The sequence below is a fragment of the Marmota flaviventris genome, chromosome 4 (genome assembly GCF_047511675.1).
Source record: "Marmota flaviventris isolate mMarFla1 chromosome 4, mMarFla1.hap1, whole genome shotgun sequence".
Classification (NCBI taxonomy): domain Eukaryota; kingdom Metazoa; phylum Chordata; class Mammalia; order Rodentia; family Sciuridae; genus Marmota; species Marmota flaviventris.
Window position 1 is genome coordinate 135,975,459 of NC_092501.1, and position 14,738 is coordinate 135,990,196.

The 14,738-nt window shown below is 35.0% G+C and overlaps 1 protein-coding gene across 2 annotated transcripts in view; it reads left to right on the top strand.

Moving 5' to 3' along the window:
- The first annotated feature begins 376 nt into the window (after nt 1–376).
- Ccdc169 (coiled-coil domain containing 169) overlaps nt 377–14,738 on the top strand; it is a 50,028-nt gene continuing 35,666 nt past the window's right edge. The window contains exons 1-4 of one of the 2 annotated variants that reach the window (XM_071610791.1): nt 377–519; nt 2,417–2,496; nt 8,795–8,905; nt 9,009–9,049. In XM_071610791.1, coding sequence (XP_071466892.1) covers nt 437–519; nt 2,417–2,496; nt 8,795–8,905; nt 9,009–9,049 — 315 coding nt within the window. In that variant the 5' untranslated portion in view covers nt 377–436. The remainder of the gene's footprint in view (nt 520–2,416; nt 2,497–8,794; nt 8,906–9,008; nt 9,050–14,738) is intronic. The other variant, XM_071610792.1, reaches the window with a different exon arrangement.

Here is a 14,738-nt window from a genome sequence, read left to right on the forward strand (position 1 = left end):
AGGCACTGCGCAGTGTTTAGGAAAGCAAGCAAGGCCAAAAGGAGGTAAAAAGAAGGAGGGGGGTGTTCTGGAGCCCCTCACACTCAGCTGTGTAGCCGGCGCACATCCCTCTTGGCCTCCAGATCCAGGCGGGAGTTGGGGAGGAATGGGGCCCTCAGTCTAGCCACGGGGCTGCTCCCAACAGGACCCAACTTGCAAAACCCGCCTCCCTCAATTCCCGCCCCAGTCGGCGCCCCACTGGGAGGGCGATGCGGGCGACGCCCTATGACGTCACGCGTGACGCGGCGCAGTGGGCGGGAGAGGGTGACTGTGAGGCGTTTCTCCATGGCGACCGTTCCTGGCGACGCTTTTTCTTTCCCAGCTTGGGGATGCCCCTTCCAGGTCTTATACTCTAAGCAGTGCCAAGTCGGGCGCGGGAGCTCTCCGACCTCTCGCTATGGGGGAGGGAAGAGGCGAAAACTTCGACGGTGTGAGCACCGACCGCCTTAAACTGGAGTTGCTGGAAGAAATCTACCAGAAGTGAGTCGGCGGCGCGCGGCCTCCCGCGCCCATGAGGGGCAGGTGCGCGACCCCGGGCCTCCGGGGCGACCCTCGGGTCAGTTGGCGCTCGGCCTCAGACAGAAGCCGTCAGGACGTCCGCCGACTTCCCCTAACAGTGTTCTGTGCTAGAGGTTGATTTGCCTTCTTGATTAGTTATGCCTGTCAGTATGCAGGTTGTATTTTCTTTATGGTTGAAACTAAGTGGCCCCGCGCGGTGGCGCATACCAGCAATTATAAAGTCTGGGGAGGCCGAGGCAGGAGGATCGCAAGTTCAAAGCTAACCTCAGCAATTTAGGAGGCCCTAAACAATTTAGTGAGACCCTGTCTCAAAAAAAAATGCACCCCTGGGTTCAGTCCCTGGTATATATAAATATATAAATAAATAAATAAATAAAGCAAGAACAACAAAACCAAAAAACACCACCACCAACACCTCCCCCCAAGTGTATTTGGTATATATGTATATATGTTGTAATTTTAAAATAGGTCTTTGGTTTTTATGTTCTACTGAATTCGGGTTTTTCAGTTTAAAATCCCAAGGAATTTATTTAGTATTTCATCCTTTAGAAGAACTTAGAAATGGTAACTAATGGTAACTAAATGGTTACAAAAAAAAAAATCGGGCCTTCTTCCTATGCTTTCTTTTTCTCTTTCTTTGTGCAATGCTGAGGATTGAACTCAGGACCTTACCAATGGTAGGCAAAGGCACTATTGAAAGCATGTTCATCTCCAGTTTCTCAGATGATTTTTCATTTCTTGTAACAAAGGCATAGGTTTATTTAGGAAGATAGATAACACATTCAAGGGAGAATGTGTGCTGTCTCCAGAGTAAGCTGCCTCTCCTATGCTTTTTAGAACAATATTAATATTTCTTGTTAAAACTGAATATGCTATTTTTTAAAGATAATCTTATCACACCCACAGGCCCCATGAGAGTTGACTTTTCTGTGGGTCCCATAGCATCCTGTGCTTTCCTCTATTATAACTCCAGTCACACTACTAATTAATTTATTACTTATTTTTAAAATCTTGAACCAAATGATAAACATTCTGAGGATCAGGTTCTGCCTTCTCTGAGGCAGTAAAGGTTCAGAGCAAGTATTTAGAGGAATTCTGCATAAATTTAAATCTCGGCTCTTATTACTCAATAACTATAGGACCTTATTTAAGTTAACTAACTTGCTTAAGCCTCAGCTTTCTCTTAAGAGTGTTATATAAATAGTTACACTTCCTATTGTTGTTGCCAGGATGGAATGAAATGTGTAAAATGTTTAGCACTGGCTAGTGCATTCCAGGTAAGCATTCAAGTGGAATTTAGCTGCTGCTGTTGATATTGTTCTGTCCACTTGCTCATTGTACTGTCTTTAACAAAATGCCTTAAATACAAAAGGCATTCAGAAATATTTACAAATGCTTTTTTAAAGAAAGTGTGTGTGTGTGTGTGTGTGTGTGTGTACACATGTGTGTGTTTTATTAGTGTTTCTTTTTTCTTTTTTTCAGGTTGACACTTGTTGCCTACTGCCCTTGTTAGCTATTCCTGTCTGTAATAATTTGCAGCTCTTATTTACAGTGTTCTGAGAAACTCAGTAATCAATCTCTTTGGGATCATATTTAAGGGTAATTGGCTTCCAGTGATTACCTGGGAGCTTTGAGCCTTAGTGCATATTTAATCTTTTCTGGACCTTATTAATCAGAAGCTTGTATTTGTCTGATTCTTGATACTCAACCATGTCTTCAATAAATAATGTTTAATAATATTCAATAAATAAATGATATTTCATAAGAAATTATTCCTAAAGTAATGGGGGTTACATGTATTAGTTTTCCCATGTTATTTTTAATTGAATCATAATTAAGAAAATATTTTTAATAACAGGGATGTAGTGCAACTCTCAGTGTTTGAATTAAGACACAAGATAGCAGAAATGGAAGCCAAACCCAATACTGACAATGAAGGTATATACGTAAATATTTATATATATATATATATCTTGTATAATTATTGTTCATTTTACCAAGATACCTATGGTACATTAAATTACATATATTGAATAATATAGTACCAAGTTTTTAGTATTACTCTCTGGTGGCATTAATAATAATTTATGACAAAAGCTTTAAAACTGATACTTCAGAATGTCAAACCATTACTATATAATTATTCAAAAATGTTATTTCACAAAACTTTTCTTATATGACATCAATATACTGTTTCCTTTGTAAATAACAAAATATCATAAATATTCTGTTCAATTTATGTCACACCCTTCATATATTAACTACTGAATTTTCAGTTTAACTGTAAAATCCTTATCTAGGATTTATCTGTTTGTGTTGGAAGAATTTTTGTGTGTAGGGGTGTGTGTGTGTGTGTGTGTGTATTATATATGTACACATACCCACATACACATATCCTTAAAATTTATAATGTATGCCAGACATTTATTAATTCCACAAATAGTAATTGAGATTCATATATCAACACTTTGGAAGACCTTTATTTTCCCTATTTTAAAGAGGTGCAATTACTATTGGGGAGAAAGTGACAAACTAAAATATTATTATGAGACGTGATATATGTTCTGCAAATAGAGAAACGGGATCTTAGAGAAAGAATCTAGCACAATTTTAGTGAAGGTATAAAGACAGCCTTTACAGAGGAAGCAGTGCTTAAACTAAACAAAGTAAGGAGTTTATTAGAATTATGGGGGTGTGCTTTGGTTCTTAAATTCATTTGTACTTCTTTCTTATACTAAGAAGCCATGAACAAAAAAAGATTAGTAGCCAATTGAGAAATAAAATGCTGCTTTCTATGAGAATCCAATACTCTGTTAAAGCTTGCTTGGAGAATACTACACCAAGGCTAAAGTAGCATTATATATCTATCTGTACTTTAGTTATAACTAGCTCTGTGGGGGCAGACTTTGAGTTCACCTACCAAGTAGTTGTATTGGCAAGGGTAATACACTCACCTACCCAGTTAGAGAAAAAACAGAAGACATGCTCACACATATAGTATGGAGTCCAGTACCTATGCCCAATAGTAATATATTGCTCACTAGTCATAATATAAACTGTTCTTATGGAGAGGAAGTAGGATATGGCCGCAAAGAGTAGGAAAGCTTTTGCCTCAGTAGTCTAAACTGAAGTCTTAAATGAATAGCAAAAACACTTGTCCCTTAATCAAGGCCAGGAACTCTGTCAAGTGAGGTGATCCTTTTTTTGTTTGTTTGTTTCAATGAGAATAGCTAGTATTTGTGTAGTGCTTTAAATGAATTTTCAACTACCCTTTTAAAAAGTATTATTACCCCATTTTATAGATGAGAAAACTGAGATCCTAAATGACTTTCTGAAAAATACAGAGGTAATGAGTGATATTTCTGAAATTTTCAATCCAGGCATGCTGGTGTCAAATTCCACTTAGCCTCCACTTCTTTCTACCTCTTAAGCTTAAATTTGCACCTTGATTTTTTAATTTTTAAAATTTTTCATCTAGAGAATTGAGCCTTGGTTTACAACTGGGAATAGAAATAGGCCAGGTTTGCCTAGTACATCCATGCTTGTCTAATTTTTTTTTTAACTCATTCCAATCAGAAGTTTTGCCTGCTCAACTGTGTAACTATTCTTGTCCAGGTCCCCAATGATTTCTAGTTTGCTAACTCCCACGTCAGCTGAGTCATCTTATGTGATCTCATTAGCTGATCTCAACTTGTCCTTGAAGCCCTTTGTTCACTTGGCCTCTGGGACACCATACTCTCTTGATTGTCCTACTTATTAGTCACTTGTCATTTCTTCATTTCTAAAAACTCAGGAATGCCTCAGGGCTCAGTCTGCGTCTTCTGACATTTCTTCAATATATGCTTAGGCAATTTCTGGTCTTCTAGGGTTAAATACCATCATATACTGACAACACACATCCATATCTCCACTTTGGACCTCAAGTCTGATTTCTAACCCCAAGTACCTTTGGCCATTTCATAATATATTAAAAGAGCAAACATTTTTTTATACTTAGTAAATGCTAAATTTTTTTGTAAAACTCAATTTGTCTTTCATATTTCAAAACAAAGAAAAGAATACTTTTTTCTGGTATAATACTTAATGATGAAAAATTAGAGGGATTTCCATTCCTTGGGGTGGGAGGAAGATGCCTATTGCCATCATTCAAATGTATTAGTGATTTCAAAGTTCTAGTCAAACAATAAAATGTGAAAAAGAAATGAATGATAGCTATTAGGAAGAGATAGACTTTTATGATTTCCATTTTCATAATTTAATATCCAGAATTTTCCAGAGGATCAACTAAAAACTAGTATAATAGTAAATATTTAGAAAATGATTAGATAAAGCCTGATGCAGTGGCATGTGCCAGTAATTCCAGTGGCTTGAGAGGCTGAGGAAGGAAAATCATGGAGTTCAAAGCCATTCTCAGCAACTTAGTGAGGCACTTAGCAACTCGGTGAGAACCCTGACTAAATAAAATATAAAAAAGGGCTGGGGATGTGGCCCCTGGGTTTAATCTCTTATACACCCCCCCAAAATTGTTGGATATAATAATAGAATAAATGTTTATTTTAAAAAAATAAACAAGTTTCAGCAATAACAAGCTAAAAATATAGTGTTGAAATGACCTCAATCACAATTTCTACATAGTCCACAAAATATCTGATCATTTCTTTGGCAAGAATTATGCAGAACCTGTATGAAGAGACAACAAAAGACTATGACTATAGAGGAATAATTGTTAAATCAGAATTCTCACCTTATTCTACCCAAGAGATTTCATACCAAACAGAAACCGTAAGGGAAAAAAGAAATTGAAAAAGTTTTCCCCTTAGCCCATGCCTTGTTGAAATTCTAAGCTTTGTTAGTGGGAGACACAAAAAACAGCAAAAAAGGTGGACTGGGGATGCTGCTCAGTGGTGAGCATATGCCTAGCAAGTGTGAGGCCGTGGGTTTGATCCCCAGCACTGCAAAAATAAGAAACAAGAAGTCTTTGTGAACCTTGTTTTAGTTAATGAGCTCAATTTATTTTTCATTAGACATATAAGATTTCTATTGGAAAGAAAACTAAATTAATAAAAATGTACCACCCATTTATGTGCTCATACCCTGAGCATCTCAGAATCTCTAGTGGAGTGGGGAAAATGCTAGGAGTTAGCCTGTAAAAAGAACATTGACTTTAGAATCAGGTGGCCCCTGGCTTTAATATTACAGCTGTGGGACTTAAATGTATAACTTTGAATAAATTACTTAAAACCCTCTTTGTCTCAATTTCCTCACATGTAATTGGTGAAAAATATACATAACTTGTAGGGTTGTTTGAGGACTAATATATTGAGTTTATCCTCTTCATTATTTTTAAAAAAATATTTTTTAGTTATAACCTTTATTTACTTACCATTATTTGGTGCTGAGGATCGAACCCACTGCCTCACATGGGCTAGGCAAGTGCTCCACTGCTGAACTACAATCTCAGCCCCTTCATTATTATTATGTTAAAAAGGAGGGAAATTTTTTCCTCTATGGGAGGACTAAATATTATAAATGTGTTCATTCTCACCAAATTAACTTACTGGTATCATGTATATCTTATTAAAATACCTAGGTTCCCCTTGCCCCCCCGCAACTTGAAAAATTTAAAACTAACTGGATGAATAAATAGGCAGAAATAACTGTGGAAAGAGATACTTAGAAAATAAATTCATTAACACTTAAAATGAATCAACAGAACAGTAAAATTAGTCTTTTCAGATTCTCATAGACCAAAAATGGGTAGGTTAAACCACAGACATTTATTTTCTGACACTTCTTGCGGCTGGAAGTCAACTCAAGATATTGGTGGGGTTGGTTCCCTTCAAGCACTCTCTCCTTGGCTGGTAGATGACCACCTGCTCTGTATGTGTTCACACATAGTCTTTCCTTTGTGTCTGTAACCTAATCTCCTTTTATAAAAACATCTGTTGTATTGAATTAGGGCTCATGTATGACCTCATTTTGCCTTAATTGCCTCTTATAAAATCTTGTTTCTAAATACAGTCACTTTCTGAGGTACTTGGGTTTATGACTTCAATATGTGAATTTGGTGTGCAGGTGATGGAGCAGGGTATGTTGGATGTGAAAGAGTGGTTAGAACACAATCCATCCTGTAACAGGAAAAGAGTCTAGTTTATTAAAACCATAATGCAATACCATAAAATTTAGGACCAGGTTATTGTTAATTTTGAAAATTGAATTTTTCGAATTAGTCTTTTAGTTACTTTAAAAAAAAGTACAAAACCATTTTCATTTATGACTTGGGGAAATAGATTATTACAAACAAAATCTGTGCAATACTCTGAAATCAGACCGCAAATAATCAATGCATTATTCTATTCAGGCTCTATAACAAAATACCTTAAGTGGCTTAAATGATAGAAATTAATTTTCTCATAGTTCTTGTGGCTGGGAATTAGTAGATCAAGGTGCTAGCCAGTTCAGTTGATGGTGAGAACTCCTTTCTGATTTGGAGACACCTATCTTCTTACTATGTACTCACATGGCAGAATCAAACAGAGTCAGTTAACGCTCTGCTTTCTCATCTAATAACACTAATCTTACAGAATTAGAGCCTCAGTGTTGTGACCTCATTTAAGCTTTATCACCTCCTTACAGACTCTCTCTCCAAATACATACAGTCAAATTGGAGGACAGAGCTTTAATATATGAATTTTGGGGGCAGGCACATAAATACTTAGTCCATAACAATCCTTTAGCATCACTTTCTAAGTACTATTTTCTCTCTCCCTACCATCAAAAAGGAAACAAAATAAAAATGTCAGAGTGCCTGCTGCATTTGGGAAAGGGCTTCTGGGTAGAAAACTGGAGCCAAGGGCCTATTACCAATCATGTTTTATTGGAATTTAAGGAAGCTAAATGAAAAGTGATGAATTATTCAATAAATTCTGTTTGAAAAATTGGTGTAATATTGAGAAAGAAATGCTCATTTAGATCCTCATTCTATATACTTAATGCTAAAAACTTCCAAATGGATTATAAAGTTATTTTTTTTATTTTGGTAATTTTTATTTATTTATTTTTAAATTTTTTTATTATTAGTTGTTCAAAACATTACAAAGCTCTTGACATATCATATTTCATACATTTGATTCAAGCGGATTATGAACTCCCATTTTTACCCCATATACATATTGCAGATTCACATCGGTTACACATCCACTTTTTTACATACTGCCATACTAGTGTATGTTGTATTCTGCTGCCTTTCCTATCCTCTACTATCCCTCCTCCCCTCCCCTCCCCTCCCCTCCACTCCCATCTTCTCTCTCTACCCCATCTACTGTAATTCATTTCTCTCTCATTTTTTCCCCTTTCCCCTCACTTCCTGGATTATAAAGTTAATATAAAAAAAAACAAAAAGCATAGATGAGTATCTGTCTCCCCATCCTTATTTCTCTTTCAGATCAGATGTCCTGTGTATTCCATAGCATCCACTTAATTGAAAAATTTCTCAAATGTTCTAGTTAAGTGTGTTTTTTTTTTTCTTCCTATTTTTATTGCTGAATGATAGCAAGGACAGTGTCTATTTTATTTTTGCATCCTTAGTTCCTTATAGAGTACCACATTAGTCTTTTTCCTTTCCATGATAAAAATATTTCATTTTTCAGTCTTTTCAGATTAAGATAACTTCATTGTTGCCATCATTATAACTGTAGTGATTAGAACAAATATGACTGAATTATTAAAACCCATGTGGTGTGCTGTGGTTTGAACGTGTCTCTCCAAAATCCAATGTGATAATACAGAGAAGCTGGGCCTTTAAGAAGGGATGTGGCCATGAGGGCTCCTCTTTTTTTTTTAGTGGGATTAAGGCCCTGACCAAAGAGGCTTCACACACCACATTTTGTTAGCTTGCTTGTCTGTCACATGAAGACACAGAACAAGAAACCTTACCAGTGCCTTGATCCTGGACTTCCTTGCTTCCACAACTGTGATAAATAATTTCTGTTCTTTGTAAATGACCCAGTCACAGTGTTATAGCAGCACCAGATGGACCAAACGTAGTGCCATTTTTCAACCCCAAACTGTTCTTTTTAATAGTTGAAAAAGTATTATTTGGCATTGTTTTTTTAATGGGACTTATCTGTATTACTAAAAAAGATAAGATCTTAACAGGTAAAGATTGAACTGTTTCATGTTATTTGAATGAATAAATAAGAGTTAGTGGGCTAATCTTGATCTCCCCACACCTCAGGCAGTGAATGGAAAACCCGTTATGAGACACAACTAGAAATGAATGATCAACTAGAAAAGCAAATTGCATCTCTTAAAGAGAAAATGGAAAAATTCCGTGGGAATCCTTCAGGTACAAAAGCAATTATATATATGTGTTATAAATTGAGTTAAAACTGATAAAATATCAATTGTTTATAAAATATCAATTGTTAATATTATTTGCTTTATTGTAGACAGTCTATCTTCTATTCGTGTCTATGAACGAATGCCTGTGGTGAGTAAAAGATGGTTAAAAAGAATAACTGTAGGAAAGTATGTATATTTTCCCCCAGACAGATTCTAAACAAAAAATTAAAGATTGTCAACGGGATCCAAATAAAATATTTTGTTCAGGAGAACTGTTCCTTGCATCCAAAGAATCTAGTCACAGGCCATCAGTTTACTCTCCCTGTTGGAAAGCAGAGCATAGATTCTGGTGTATGTACAGATAAACAAAATAGAAGAAAAAGAATCTCAGTAGTCAGGCTAGCAGGGAACCTGAGCATGTCTATTCCTTCTAATCAGAAGAAGCCTAATATTTAACACAAAGAACATATCTTCTACATTTCTAAAACATGTCCATTCTAGTTCCTCTGTAATATACAAACACATGTACTCACATATACACATGGATGTATTTGTGTACATACATATACATATACACATTACATATGCAAATATATTAAAGAGAGATATCAAATCCATCAGAGAACCCATAAAGTTACCTTATGAGGATCATGAAACCTCAATGGGCTGACCAATCTGCTTTCTTTTCTGGTTGCCTCTTTGGGAGTTAATTTTAATTTATAATAAATTACTTAAGTTTATCTGTTTTGTAAAGTGTTTTACAAAACAGATTCATTGTTTTTCAGTCATTCAAATCTATACTTTAAAATGTACAGAATCCTGAAGCATGACCTTGTTGGATTCAGAGCCTGCTTAGAAATAGCCTTTTCCTCAAAACTCTGAATTATTATTTCAGAAATACTCAGAAAAAAATCCTGTGAAAAGCCAAGGGTACTTCTATTGAAAATGCAAATGCCATACTCTGTGAAATTTGTAGGATTTAACATATCATTATCATCATCAGCAGCAGCTTTAATTGAACATATACAGTATGCAAATTAATTTCATTTCCCTTTTTTCAGTCTTGCAACAACCGCATGAGGTGAAGTTTAACCTTATTTCCTTTGATGCATGTGATGATAAGCTTAAATAGATGAAAGAATTTGATCAGGCTCACACAGTCTATAAGTGGAGCCAAATTCTCTCCCTCTATAAAAAGCCTTCACGCATTTACTACACCTTGCTGTAGTGCTTATCAGAAATAACAAAAAAAAAAAAGTTTTTTAAAGAGCTATAGGTAGAGTACTAATTTGATATACAGAGAATGAGAATGAGAGCATTTATGGTTGCTTTTCTTTGAATAACTGCAATTCATTAGTGAAAGTTACAGGGAAATTCTGCATTTTCAATAATAATGAATTGTGGAGAAATAAGGCTATTTGTTCCTGTTACTTTCAACTCAGAAATGCTCATATTTCTGTGTCTTGGAAGTTCAAGAAAATAACATTTTCTTTTTTTGTTTTTTTTAATGGAAAAGGTAGCTTTTTTGTTTTTGTCTCCTTCTGTATTATAGTGGAGTTATATCCCCCTCTTGTGGCATTCAGAAATTGCTGCTAGACTATTTTCACTATAGTGCCCTTTCTTAATTGCAGGTAGAATTTCAATAATACCTATAGAATATAAAGTATAAAATACTCCCTACAGAATATAAAATATTCTGGCTACCTGATTTTGATAAGGCAGCCCTAGTCCTCAAGAAATTAAGTATCAACAGCCTAATACTTACATAACATGGTAAAGTATTTTATAGTATATTTATTACTGCTACCTGAGAATGAGATTCTGTAACATACTTATATTGATAAACTAATTTTTCTTGGTGTTATTCTTGAATAAAGTGTGCTTCTCTGTAGACCTAGAATCAGACAAGTAGTATTTCTCTTCAGAAAAGGACTAGGATATAAAGAACAGCATAGGCCAAGCAGAAAGAGAACTTAAATTCAATATAAATGGAACTGGTCTTCTATTCTCTGGGCAGATGCCCTGCACAAGAATTTAGGTTTTGTTAAACAATTAAGTCCAGGAAGGCTTTTCTGAGCAGCAGGTATTAGGAATCTGGCCTGCAGTTGATGATGGAAGTATCTATTCAACTACTCAGCAAAAAGCACTGGTTTCCAAGAATCCTATATCCAGTCAAGAGATCTCTTATTATATAAGAACAAAAAATATATTAAATCGTAATATTCAATATAAAGACCAATATTTGTAAAATTCAGACATGATGTTTATTTATAAAACATTTTTAATTCCTTTTAAGTTGATAGAAAAGAAGACATACATTATTTGTTTTTGTGGGACAGTATGGATTTACATTATTTGTAAATTTAATCTTTATCCTCATGGATCATTCCATCTTTAGGGCTAACATATACAGACATACTTATAAAATTAATGTAAATTTTCTTGAATACTAATTTTGAGTAACTTCAAACTGTAGGCTTGTTTATGGATGACAAAAGGGATGGATACTAGGGTTTTTTTTTTTTTGTGTGTGTGTGTGTGTGTCTGTGTGTGATTTTGGAGATTGAACCCAGGGTCTTATGCATTCAAGGCAAGCACTCTACCAACTGAGCTCTATCCCTAGCCTGGATACTCAATTTTGACGGGCACACATGCAATATTTAAAAATACTATTTGACAAAAATAAATGTTATTTTCAAACTAGATCAATTAAATGGGCTTGATTTTAATATTTTGAAAAATTATTCTCAATTAGTTTAGAGCTTTATCTAGTTTTATTTTATTGTTTTTTGAATCACTTTTCTCCTCTGAAGGTATTATAGAGTATATTATCTTGAAAATATTTTTCAGTGGTATAGTTATTCACATTTAATTTTAGCACTATGTATCAGTTAAGGATTGCATTTGGCTGTATATGAGAGAAGGCTCTAAGCAAGCACTTTTTTTTTTCCTCCCTCATGTAATAAAAAGAATTAGAGGTTTGCATTTATTGGTGCAATGACTCTATAAAGCCCTCAGGAATTCAGGCTCCTCCTCATTTTCCACTCATGTGTGAGAGGCTAGAAATAGTGTTTTGTGTAAGTAGGAAGAGAATAGATACAGGGTATACAGTTAGTTTTATCTACCATACAAGGTCATTTTATTTTAAAGTTTTTGCATTTATTTAAAATTTTTGGTATTTCATTTTAAAGTTTTATGTGTTTGATATTATTTGAAAGTTAAAGACAAAAATGAAATCATTAAGGCAACAGTGCCTACTATTTATATTTGTTTGGTAATTTTTATATGCATATATTTATTAAAAAGAATAACCTAATAAATCAGGAGAAATAAAAACAAGAATTAAACAGGATTGCACTTAGTTTTGTTTTTTATATTTTAAATATAATTTTAGCCTTACTACACAATTTTGTATTCTATATTAGAGCACCTAAATCAATTACTACTTATGTTTCTTTTTTAAAATCTGATTTGTTATACATGATGGCAGAATGCAATTCATTTCATATTACAAATATAGAGCACAATTTTTCAGGACACTGATTGTACACAAAGTATTTTCACATCATTTGTGTCATATACATGTACTTAGGGTAATTACGTCTAACTCATTCCACCATCATTTCTACCCACTTGCCCTCTCCCTTCCCCTCTCTCCCCTTTCCTTCTCTAAAGTTCTTCCATTCCTCCCATGCTCCCCCCATCTCGCCATTATGCATCTGCATCCTCATATCAAAAAAAACATTAGGCCTTTGGTTTTTTGGGATTGACTTGCTTTACTTAGCAAAATATTCTCCAACTTCATCCATTTACCTGCAAATGCCATGATTTTATTCTCTTTTAATTCTGAGTAATGTTCCATTGTGTATATATACCACAGTTTCCTTATCCACTCATCTACTGAAGGGCATCTAGGTTGGTTCCATAATTTAGCTATTGTGAATTGTGCTGCTATAAACATTGATATGGCTGTGTCCCTGTGGTAGTATGCTGTTTTTAAGTCCTTTGGGTATAAACCAAGGAGTTGGGATAGCTGTGTTGAATGGTGGTTCCATTCCAAGTTTTCCAAGGAACCTCCATACTGCTTTCCAGATTGGCTGCACCAATTTGCAGTCCCACCAGCAATTTATGAGTGTGCCTTTTCCCCCACATCCTTGTGAAAACTTAATGTTGTTTGTCTTCATAATAGCTGCCATTCTGACTGGAGTGAGATGATATCTTAGAGTAGTTTTGATTTCCATTTCTCTAATTGCTAGAGATGTTGAACATTTTTTCTTATGTTTGTTGATTGATTGTATATCATCTTTTGAGAAGTGTCTGTTTACTCTCTTGGCCCATTTATTGATTGGGTTATTTGTTTTTTTGGTGTTAAGGTTTTTGGATATTTTATATATCCTGGAGATTAGTGCTCTATCTGATGTGCTTGTGGTAAAGATTTGCTCCCATTCTGTAGGCTCTCTATTCACCTCACTTCTTATTTTGCTGAGAAGAAGCTTTTTAGTTTGAATCCATCCCATTTATTGATTCTTAGTTTTAATTCTTCTACTATAGGAGTTTTATTAAGAAAATTGGGCTAATCCGACATGATGGATACTTGGGCCTACTTTTTCTTCTATTAGGCGCAGGGTCTCTGGTTTAATTCCTAGGTCCTTGATACACTTTGGGTTGAGTTTTGTGCATAGTAGGAGATAGGGGTTTAATTTCATTTTGTTACATGTGGATTTCCAGTTTTGCCAGTACCATTTGTTGAAGAGGCTACCTTTTCTCCAATGTACATTTTTGGTGCCTTTGTCTAAAATAAGATAACTGAAGTTATATGGGTTAGACTCGATGTCCTCTATTCTGTACCATTAGTCTATAGGTCAGTTTTGGTACCAATACCATGCTGTTTTAGTTACTTTTGCTCTGTAGTATAGTTTTAGGTCTGGAATAGTAATGCCACCAGCTTCATTCTTCTTGCTAAGGATTGCTTTGGCTATTCTGGGTCTCTTATTTTTCTAGATGAATTTCATGACTGCTTTTTCTATTTCTATAAGGAATGCCATTGGGAATTTGATTGGGATTGCAGTGAATCTGTATAGTGCTTTTGGTAGTATGGTCATTTTGAAGTATTAATTCTGCCTATCCAAGAACAAGGTAGATCTTTCCATCTTCTAAGATCTTCTTTAATTTCTTTCTTCAGCGTGTTGTGGTTTTCATTGTAGAGGTGTTTTACCTCTTTTGTTAAATTTATTCCCAAGTATTTTATTTTTAAGACTATTGTAAGTGGGGTGGTTTTCCTAGTTTCACTTTCAGTGGATTTGTCACTGATGTACAGAAATGCCTTTGATTTATGGGTGTTGATTTTATATCCAGCTACTTTGCCGAATTCATTTATTAGTTCTAGGAGATTTTTGGAGGAATGTTTTGGGTCTTTTAGGTATAGAATCATATCATCTGCAAATAGTGATAACTTGAGTTCTTCTTTTCCTATCTGTATTCCTTTAATTTCTTTCATCTGTCTGATTTTTCTGGCTAGAGTTTCAAGAACTATGTTAATTAGAAGTGGTGACAGAGAGCATCCCAGTTTTTAGAGGGAATACTTTCAGTTTTTCTCCATTTAGCAGATGGTCTGAGGCTCATCATAGATAGCCTTTACAATGTTGAGGTATGTTCCTGTTACCCTAGTTTTTCAAGTATTTTGAACATTGAAGGAATGCTGTATTTTATCAAATACTTTCTCAGCATCTATTGAGATGATCACATGATTTTTATATTTAAATCTATTGATGTGATGAATTACATTTATTGATTTCCATATGTTGAACCAACCTTGCATTCCTAGGATGAACCCTACT